This window comes from Cebus imitator, unplaced genomic scaffold (assembly GCF_001604975.1).
Source record: "Cebus imitator isolate Cc_AM_T3 unplaced genomic scaffold, Cebus_imitator-1.0 Scaffold169, whole genome shotgun sequence".
In the NCBI taxonomy this organism is placed as follows: domain Eukaryota; kingdom Metazoa; phylum Chordata; class Mammalia; order Primates; family Cebidae; genus Cebus; species Cebus imitator.
The window spans coordinates 2,540,430-2,550,719 of NW_016107484.1; the positions used below are offsets into that span (position 1 = coordinate 2,540,430).

At 46.9% G+C, this 10,290-nt stretch overlaps 1 protein-coding gene and 1 long non-coding RNA gene across 3 annotated transcripts in view; one reads left to right on the forward strand and one right to left on the reverse strand.

Annotated features, from left to right (window-relative positions):
* Positions 1–4,880: 4,880 nt before the first annotated feature.
* On the reverse strand, positions 4,881–6,320 carry LOC108315192. Its single transcript, XR_001829861.2, has 3 exons — positions 6,166–6,320; positions 5,872–5,969; positions 4,881–5,416 (listed from the first exon to the last, which is right to left on the reverse strand). It is a non-coding gene; the product is annotated as an uncharacterized LOC108315192 (long non-coding RNA).
* A 146-nt stretch (positions 6,321–6,466) lies between these two features.
* TMED2 (transmembrane p24 trafficking protein 2) overlaps positions 6,467–10,290 on the forward strand; it is a 15,855-nt gene continuing 12,031 nt past the window's right edge. The window contains exons 1-3 of one of the 2 annotated variants that reach the window (XM_017544392.2): positions 6,474–6,772; positions 9,277–9,469; positions 10,118–10,138. In XM_017544392.2, coding sequence (XP_017399881.1) covers positions 6,593–6,772; positions 9,277–9,469; positions 10,118–10,138 — 394 coding nt within the window. In that variant the 5' untranslated portion in view covers positions 6,474–6,592. Of the gene's footprint in view, positions 6,773–9,276; positions 9,470–10,117; positions 10,139–10,290 lie in introns of both variants that reach the window. The other variant, XM_017544393.1, reaches the window with a different exon arrangement.

The following is a 10,290-nucleotide window of genomic DNA, read 5'->3' on the forward strand; positions in this document are numbered from 1 at the left end:
CTATCAATTCCCACAACAGCCCTATAAGGTGGGTACCAGTCATTCATTAAACAAATATTTACTGAGGACTGGGCACTAGAAATATAGTCTCTGTCCTTGAATAATTTTTATTTGGGAGGGGTGAAACAGGACTTGCTCGCTCTTGTGCACCATCTCCCTTTATGTGGTGTGTGTATGTGTGTGCACGTATATACACACATATATGTGAGGGTCTATCTTAATTATTTGCAGTAGTTATATTTTAAAAGACACTGTAAACATTGAATGATCAAATATGGAATGATCGCTTCTAGGGAAAATGCAGGATTAGGTTCCTGGGAGCCTCTGCTCACAACATTCTTAACAACTGATCAATACATAACCTTGTTTTATGTGTGTTTCTGTTTAAAGACACCTTGTTGAATATAAGTTGCTGATTCATTAACATTGAGCATGTACACGCCTGTAAAACTATCACCACGATCAAGATAGCGAACATTTCCATCATGCCCCAAAATTTCCTCGTGTCTCCCTCCAACCCCTCCCTGCCATAGCACATAGCACACCCAGGCAACTACTGATCTCCTTTCTGTCACTGTGGATTAGTTTTAAATAAGTGGAGTCAGACAGTATGTACTTTTTCTGGTCCTGCTTCTTTCACCCAGCATAATGATTTTTTTCCTTTTTTTTTTTTTTTTTTTTTTGATGGAGTTTTTTTTTTTTTTTTTTTTTTTTTTTTTTTTTTTTTTTTTGAGATGGAGTCTCACTGTGTTGCCCAGGCTGGAGCACAGTGGTGCAGTCTCGGCTCACTACAACCTCTGCCTCCCGGGTTCAGGTGATTCTCCTGCCTTAACCTCCTGAGTAGCTGGGATTACAGGCGCCCGCCACCATGCCTGGCTAATTTTTGTATTTTTAGTAGAGAAGGGGTTTCCCCATATTGGCCAGGCTGGTCTCAAACTCCTGACCTCAAGTGATTCACCCACCTCAGCCTCCCAAAGTGCTGGGATTACAGGCATGAGCCACCACACTCAATCTCAGGATAATGATTTTAAGATTTATTTAAGTTGTTATGTGTATAAATAACTTTTTTTTTTTTTTTTTTTTTTTTTTTTTTTTTTTTTTTTTTTTTTTTTTTTTTTTGAGACAGGGTCTTGCTCTGTCACCCAACTTGGAGTGCACTGGCCTGGTCATTGCTCAATGTAGCCTCAACCTCCTGGACTCAAGTGATCCTCCTGCCTTGGCCCCCTGAGTAACTGGGGCTCCAGTCACTGTGCCACAATGCCCAGCGAATTTGTGTGTGTGTGTGTGTGTGTGTGTGTGTGTAGAGAAGGACAAACTGGGCATGCTCTGCCCAGCCACTTCCCCTCCCCTTTCTCTTGGGAAGCAGCCCTTCTGCCCCTTTCTACCATAGTTTTATATGATCAGGCTCTGCCCACACAGGAGCCCACTCTCCTCCTGACGTATCTGTGAGGGTACATCACAAAACTGGCTCGGTATGTTTAAATCTGGGCTTCAGCATTCTGTACAACCATATTTGGCTACATCTACAAGCCACATTCTCCAACATTCACTTATAAGTAACCCTTATAATACTGTCGTGCACCGCATGACAATGTTTCAGTCAATGATGGACCGCATATACGATAGCAGTCTCTTGAAATAATACCATGTTTTTACTGTACCTTTTCTATGTTTAGATACACAAATGTCTTTGTGTCACAATTGCCTACAGTATTCAGTACAGTCACATGTTGTGCAGGTTTGAAGCCTAGGAGAAATGGGCTGTACCCTATAGCTAAGTGTGCAGTAGACCATACCATCTAGCTTTGTGTTAGTGGACTCTGTGATGTTTGCACAACTGCAAAATTGCCCAACCATACGTTTCTCAGAATGTATTGCTGTCATCAAGTAACACATGACTGTATTTAGATACTCCATCTTCTTTACTCTTTTATTTTTTTACTCTTGGACAGAAAAATAAAAAAACACTCCAGGCCTTTCCAACAGAAAGGTTTTAATGTAGAAATTGGTTAAAATATGCATTAGTGGCCCAGTGCAGTGGCTCACGTCTGTAATCCCAGCACTTTGGGAGGTTGAGTGGGTGGAACACGAGTTCAAGAGATCGAGACCATCTTGGCCAACATGGTGAAAACCCATCTCTACTAAAAATACAAAAATTAGCTGTGTGTGGTGGCACGTGCCTGTAGTCCCAGCTACTCAGGAGGCTGAGGCAGAAGAATCATTTGAACCTGGGAGGTGGAGGTTGCAGTGAGCAGAGATCTCACCACTGCACTCCAGCCTGATGACAGAGCAAGAATCCATCTAAAAAAAAGCATTACTATCTATTGCTGTGTAAGAATTTAGCTCAAAACATAGTGACTTAAAACAACAATAATCATTTACTGTCTTTCATGGTTTCTGTAGGTCCAGAATTTGAGAGCAACATGACTGAGCAGTTCTGATACATGGTTTTTCATGATATTGCCGTCAAGATATTGGCTGGGGATGTAGTCATCTGAAGGCTCGGCTGTGGCTGAGGAATCTTGCATGGCTGCTAGTAGGAAGCCACAGCTTCTTGCCACATGGGGTCTCTCCCAGAGCTGCTTGAGTGTCCTCATGCCATGATAGCTGCTTTCCCAGAGGAAGGGATTCACAGGAACAAGGCAACAATACCTTTAAAAAAAAAAAAAGTGATGAAGGCCGGGTGCAGAGGCTCAGGCCTGTAATCTCAGCACTTTAGGAGGCCAAGGCAGGCTGATTGCTTGAGGTCAGTTCAATACCAGCCTGGCCAACATGGTGAAATCCTGTCAATGCAATGACACAATCTTGGCTCACTGCAAGCTCTGCCTCTCGGATTCAAGCGATTCTCGTGGCTCAACCTCCTGAACAGCCGGGAATATAGACATGCACCGCCATGCCTGGCTAATTTTCTTTTTTTAGTAGATACAGGGTTTTGCCATGTTGGCCAGGCTGGTCTCAAACTCCTGGTCTCAACTGATCCATCTGCCTCAGCCTTTCAAAGTGCTGGGATTACAGGCGTGAGCTACCAGACCCTGCCAAATGTTTATAGCAGCATTAATGATAGCCAAAACTGCCAGGCGTGGTGGCTCATGCCTGTAATCCCAGCACTTTGGGAGGCCAAGGCGGGCAGATCACGAGGTCAGGAGATCAAGACCATCCTGGCCAACATGGTCAAACCCTGTCTCTACTAAAAATACAAAAAAATTAGCTGGATGTGGTGGCGCTGCCAGTGTTTTCAGACATTGGAATTGAATGTATTCAGGTATGACATCCTATGACTCAGTTTGCCACAATCCTCCCCGCTCCTACTGCTGATGCTAGTACCATCTCTGATTCATACAACTGCTTGATCCCTGAAGGCGTTCGAATTTGAGTCCCATGATTTATATAATAAAACCCTACAATATACAATTCACTGTGTTCCACTGAGATCCTAAAAATGTCCACTCTTTATTTATGGGATATAGAGTCTCACTCTGTCACACAGGCTGGAGTGCAGTGGCACTATGACAGCCTGGCCCACTGCAGTCTGGACCTCCCAGGCTTGGGTGATCCTTCCACCTCAGCCTCTCAAGTAGCTGGGACTACAGGTATGTGCCACCATGCCTGGCTAATGTTTTTCTATTTTTTGTAGAGATGGGGTCTTGCTATGCTGCCCTGGCAGGTCCTGAACTCATGGACTCAAGCAATCCGCCCGCCCCTTGGCCTCCCAAAGTGCTGAGATTACAAGGGTGAGGCATTGTGCCCAGTCCCACATTTTAATTCCCTGATAGGTGGACCTAGAATATTATTTAATCAGTTCAAAGCATTCTTCCGCAGTTGGGTTGCTTGGGAAGTCAAAAAGAGTTGTATAGGCCAGGCGTGGTGGTTCATGTCTATAATCCCAGCACTTTGGGAGGCCGAGGTGAGGCAGATCACAAGGTCAGGAGATGGAGACCATCCTGGCCAACATGGTGAAACCCCGTCTCTACTAAAAATGCAAAAATTAGCTGGGCGTGGTGGCATGCGCCTGTAGTCCCAGCTACTCGGGAGGCTCAGGTTGCAGTGAGCTGAAATCGCGCCACTGCACTCCAGCCTGGTGACACAGCAAGACTACATCTCAGACAAACAACAAACAAAAGCTAGGCATGGTGGTTGACACCTATAATCCCAGGACTTTGGGAGGCCAAGGTGAGATAATTGCTTGAGCCCAGGAGTTCAAGACTAGCCTGGGTAATACAGGGAGACTTCCATCTCTACAAATAGTAAAAACAAAACAAAACAAAACAAAACAAAAAATAAACAAAAAAACTAGCTGGGCGTGGGTGCTTGTGTCTGTGGTCCCAGCTACTCCAGAGCCTGAGGTGGGAGGATTGCTTGAGTCCAGGAATGCAAGGCTGCAGTGAGCTGAGATCATGCCACTGCACTCCAGCCTCAGTGACAAGAGACTCCACGTCAGAAAAAAAAAAAAAGAGCCCAGGATTTTGGACTATGCAGGGGTCAGTGCCCCTAACCCCCGTGTTGTTCAAGGGTCAGCTGTACATTGTTACAGGCAGGAAGCCTGCATCATGGCAACGGCTCCTGTTTCTTGAAACCTGAAGTGGGAAACAGGATCCTGGGACACTACTGCCCCCTATTGCCTGTTGGTCTTCAAAGAAATAATCCCTTCAATTTTGAAGGCCTGTGTGTCATTCCCTTTTTACAGATAAGGAAACCGAGGCCAGGACGTGGTGGAAAAGAATCAAGGTCACACAGCTATGTGCAAAAGGGGAGTAGCAACCCAGGCTCCTCATTCCCAGGTCAGCCCAGTGACCTCGATTGACATGTGTGAAGTCCTTCTGTGGCCCTGTGGCAGGGCCTGGGAGGACAGCCTACTTAGATCAAGTCTGGTGCCTTCAAGAAATCTGCATTGTAAACACAGAGGAAGGGATATTTGGCAAAAGGATGTCTAGGAACATTTTAGAGATAAGAGGTGACATTTGGGTTCTGAGGGATGAATAGGAGTATGCCAGGGTGCAAAGGATGAAAAGACAACCCCAGCAGCTGGCAAGGGCTAAGAGGTATGGAGATGCAGCAAGACTTTGGGGAAATGGTAGAATTCTAACTTTGGGAAATTTGAACAAGGTAATTTTGTGTGTGTGGTTAAGGTATTACATACATACAGTGAAATAAAATGCAATAGTTGTGGGCGCAGTGGCTCACACCTGTAATCCCAGCACTTTGGGAAGCCAAGGCAGGTGGATCACCTGAAGGTCAGGAGTTAGAGACCAGCCAGGCCAAAATGGTGAAACCCCGTCTCTATCAAAAATATGAAAATTATCTGGGCATGGTGGCAGGTGCCTGTAAGTCCAGCTACTCGGGAGGCTGAGGGAAGAGAATCGATTGAACCTGGCAGGCAGAAGTCTCAGTGACCTGAGACAGGGCATTGTGCTCCAGCCTGGATGACAAGGGAGAAACTCCGTCTCAAAATAATAATAATAATAATATAATAATAATAATAATAATAAAATAAAAATGCAACAGTCTAATTGATTTTTTAAAAACATGGAGACATCCATGTATCCACCACCTAGGTAAAGATACTGGAACATTCCAGCAACCCGGGAGGATCCCTCGTGCCCATTTCAGGTCTATATGAACCTCCACCGCTCCGCAGCCCACAGGAAGTAGAGGGAGAGGCCAACATAAAACCTAAAAAACAGCGGATTTCGCGCCTGTAATGCCAGCTACTGGGTTGGCTGAGGAGGATCACTTGCCTAGGAGTTGGAGGCTGCACTGAGCAGCCTCTTGCCACTGCACTCTAGCCTGGGCGACAGATCAAGACCCTGTCTCTAAGCAAACAAACAAACACCCCTCAAAGACCTTGGCTTTAGGCCTGGCGCAGGGGCTCACTCCTGTAATCTCAGCACTTTGGGAGGCCGAGGCGGGCGGATCACTTGAGGTCAGGAATTCGAGATCAGCCTGGCCAACATGGCGAAACCCCGTCTCTACTAAAAAATACAGTTAACCGGGCGTGGTGGCTCACACCTGTAATCCCAGCTATTCGGGAGGCTGAGGCACGAGAATCACTTGAACCCGGGAGACGGAGGTTGCAGTGAGCCGAGATCACGCCACTGCACTCCAACTTGGGCGACAGAGCGAGACTCCGTCTCAAAAACAAAACCAAACCAAACGAAACAACACAACCTTGGTTTCAGCCCGCACATTCCCTCCACTCCTATCGCTGCCTGCAAATCTTTCGCCACCTTCCTGGACAGTGCTGAGAGGGCACTGCAGAGGCGTCTGGACACTGTCGTTTTCCTGGAAAGTCCACGTGAATTTTAGTCTCGGCGCTAAAGGACTAGGGAAAAACTTTTGGTCCTTTGGAGCCGCCGTCCAGGCTCGGGCCGCGCAGAGCCGCTTGTCCCTCGGCGGCTGCCGTGCGTCCGTTACGTGGCAGCTGCCGGGGTCCGCCAATCCACTGCGCCCGCATCAGCCCCCTCTGGTGGCGCAGGCGGAAGGGGCGGAGCTTAGGCGGCGGCGGCTGAGAAGGCAGCGGGGCGGCGGCGGCGGCGGCGGCGGTGGCGGCTCCGGAGGCCGCAGTCCGGGTCCTGGCTTCGGCCTCAGCCCCACCATGGTGACGCTTGCTGAACTGCTGGTGCTCCTGGCCGCTCTCCTGGCCACGGTCTCGGGCTACTTCGTTAGCATCGACGCGCATGCCGAGGAGTGCTTCTTTGAGCGGGTCACCTCGGGCACCAAGATGGGCCTCATCTTCGAGGTGGCGGAGGGCGGCTTCCTGGACATCGACGTGGAGGTGCGGGCGAGCTGCCCGCGGCCGAGGCTTGGTCGCGTGGCCGCTCGGGGATTGCTGGCACCTGGGGCCGGCGCGGTGCCTGCTTGGGGAGCGGGCTTGGAAGTCGCTGTCCGATTCCTGGAGAAACTCGGGCCGCCATCCCCCCGCCCCGCCCCGGCCACGGCGACCTCGTAACAGCACCTTTTCCCGCGGCTTGCCGGAATTCCGGGATTCCTTCGGGGCTCCTTCGGCATGCTTGGTTGCTTTGGGTTCTCTCCTTGAACGACTGGTTCCCGTTGGAACCTCTCGCCGAGCGTTGTGAATCAGGCGCCGCGTGTCAGTCCGGGCCCCGAAGGCGCTTCTCAGTTGCGGTTAGCTGGTGGCGGGTCTCGATCCAGTTAGCACCTGCTTTCCATCGTGTTACGGATTAATGTTCGAACGTGGCACGGAAACTTTTCCAAAAAATAGATTAAAATCTGTTAAGGATTAAAAAAAAAACTATTGAGGAATGTTAGGCATACTGTGGCGTTATGTTTATTTTTCATAGAAGCAACCTTAAGGTTCTGCTCACATTTACTCAAACATCTGGCTATCTCGTTTAGTTTTCTCTGCCTAGGAGAGATGGGGAATTGGGTCATTCGTTTAGGAGTAAGAAGTGCAGTGAAGTATCAGGAGAAAACAGGAAATTAAGAAACCAGCAGTCCCTAAATCTCCACTCATTTTTGTTGTTGTTGTTGTTTTGTTTTTTTGAGACACAGTTTCATTCTGTCGCCCAGAGCTGGAGTGCAGCGGCACAATCTTGGTTCATTGCAACGTCCTCCTCCCGGGTTCGAGCAATTCTTCTGCCTCAGCCTCCCAAGTAGCTGGAAATACAGGCGTGCACCACCACACCTAGCCAATTTTTGTATTTTTAGTAGAGACGGGGTTTTACCATGTTGGCCAGGATGGTCTCCAACTCCCGACCTCAGGTGACCTGCCTACCTTGGCCTCCCAAAGGGCTAGGATTACAGGCGTGAGCCACGGCGCCCAGCCTCCACCCATGTGGTTTTAAACCAAAAGAGTGATGTGTCACTAATTTGTATTTTAACTCACCTGCCAGCATGATTAATTGGGTCTAAGGAGTTTCCATTTGACAGTGTACTCAGTAGGGCTGGGCACAAGTTACACAATACAAGTGAAATCCAAAAATAAGGGAGAGACTGTTAGACTTAAGCTAAGAATTCCAGTCTCGAAGTTGTGCAAGTGGCATGGCCTTTAAAAGAGCGACTGACTTGACCACAACCTAACAGCTGATTTATAGCAGACCGGGATGAGAATTTTCTCATTGCCAGGCCTGTCCTTTCCTTTAAGACTTAAGGCATCTCAGATAAAGCAGAATTTCTTCACTGTTTGGCAGAAATCTGGAAAACCTTGAAATTTGATTTGACAAGAATTCATTTTGTTTATGTTTTTAAAAACCACAAATATTATCTCTCATGGTTTCTGTGGCCAGGAATTACAGAGAGGCTTAGCTGGGTGGTTCTGGCTTGGGGTTTCTCATGAGGTTGTCATCAAGATGTCAAGCAGGGATGCAGAAATTCCTCATTTTAAAGAGATGTATTTTTACTTGAGTTTTGCTGTCAGTCATAGTTGCATGTTTGCTGGTGATATTAGGCTAGTTGGAGACCACATGGAAAGTGAGGTTTCTGTTTCTGAGGGGTTTAATAAGGCCAAATAAGACATAAATGTCGGAACCAAAAGGTGTTTTAGGGAGCCATGAAGACAATCCTTGTTTTATAAAATGGGAGAATTGCAGCCCAAAATGGTTATTATCACTTACTGAAGTGGAGCTAAGCCTAAGTTACATATTCTTGGTGAATTTCTTTCCTTTTTTTTTTTTTTTTTGAGATGAGTCTCTCTCTGTTGCCCAGGCTGGAGTGCAATGGTGCCATCTCGGCTCACTGCAACCTCCACCTCCTGTGTGATTTTCCTGCCTCAGCCTCTGGAGTAGCTGGGATTACAGGCGAGTACCACCAGGCCTGGCTAATTTCTGTATTTTTAGTAGAGTTGGGGTTTCACCACATTGGCCAGGGTGGTCTTGAACTCCTGACCTCAGGTGATCTGCCCGCCTAGGCTTCCCAAAGTGCTGGGATTACAGACGTGAGCCACCATGCCTGGCCACATTCTTGGTGCATTTCTTACTGCCATTAGACATTACAGGTATTGATCGACTTACCACCTATGCAACTTACGACCATTCGACTTTACGACCACAATCGCTAGCCACGACTGCTCCGCGTCTGGCAGCGCAAACGTTGCTCAGCTGGGCGTATGACAGTGTGGACCAGCTTCCGGCAGCACTACCATCTCCGCGTGCATCATTTCAACTGTACATATAGCCTACTCAACTTACGACCAAATCGTGTTATGACCGGTCCGCGGTCCCGACCGTGGTCGTAAGTCGAGCACTGGCACTAGTCGAGTACTTACAAATTTATGACTGTAGAGCTTTTGTGACATTTTCTGTATTTCTCTCTTGCCTCCAGATTACAGGACCAGATAATAAAGGGATTTACAAAGGAGACCGAGAATCCAGTGGGAAATACACATTTGCTGCTCACATGGACGGAATATACAAATTTTGTTTTAGTAACCGGATGTCTACCATGACTCCAAAAATAGTGATGTTCACCATTGATATTGGGGAGGCTCCGAAAGGGCAAGACATGGAAACAGAAGGTGAGATAAACATTCAGAAGATTTATATCGCATTCCATGAGCTCATTTTCGTTCTATACATTTTCACCTATCTGAGTGGAATACTTATTTTTTTTTATTTCTTAACCAAAAACTATTGTGAAATATGCTTTTTACTTTTTGCGAGTCTCCTAATAAAAAAGTTTCTTGAAGCTAGCATTTATGTATTTTTCCTTTTTTTGCCCAGGCTGGAGTGCAATGGTATGATCTTGGCTCACTGCAACCTCCGCCTCCCGGGTTCAAGTGATTCTCCTGCCTCAGCCTCCCAAGTAGCTAGGACTACAGGCATATGCCACCATGCCCAGCTAATTTTTGTATTTTTAGTAGAGATGGGGGGGCGGTTTCGCCATGTCGGGCAGGCTGGTCTCAAACTCCTGACTTCAGGTGATCCACCCGCCTCGGCCTCCTAAAGTGCTGGGATTTTTTTGTTCTTTACATTTGTCCTTCTGACAGATTTTCTTAGTCACTTTGTGCCCTTGTGAGCATGTAGGTTCTGTGTGTCTTAGGTTATTTTTTCTGTTTATTTGCTAATCCTGGCATATACTTTATTTGCTCATTTGTATACATGACTAGTTTAGCTAAACCTTTTGTTGTCTCTTTTTGTGTTAAGTTATCTTAACTTTCCTTCAGGTGGTGGAGATACCTGGGATGGTATGTGGATTGCTTTTTGACAGCATCCGTTTGCATCTTTTTGTCTGCTGTCTAATTTCTTCTTTCTTTTTTCTAACCTCAGTTTGTTGGCATGTGAGTGTTTTCTTCTCTTAAATCCCTACAACTAATTGGGTTTTTTTTTTTTTTTAATT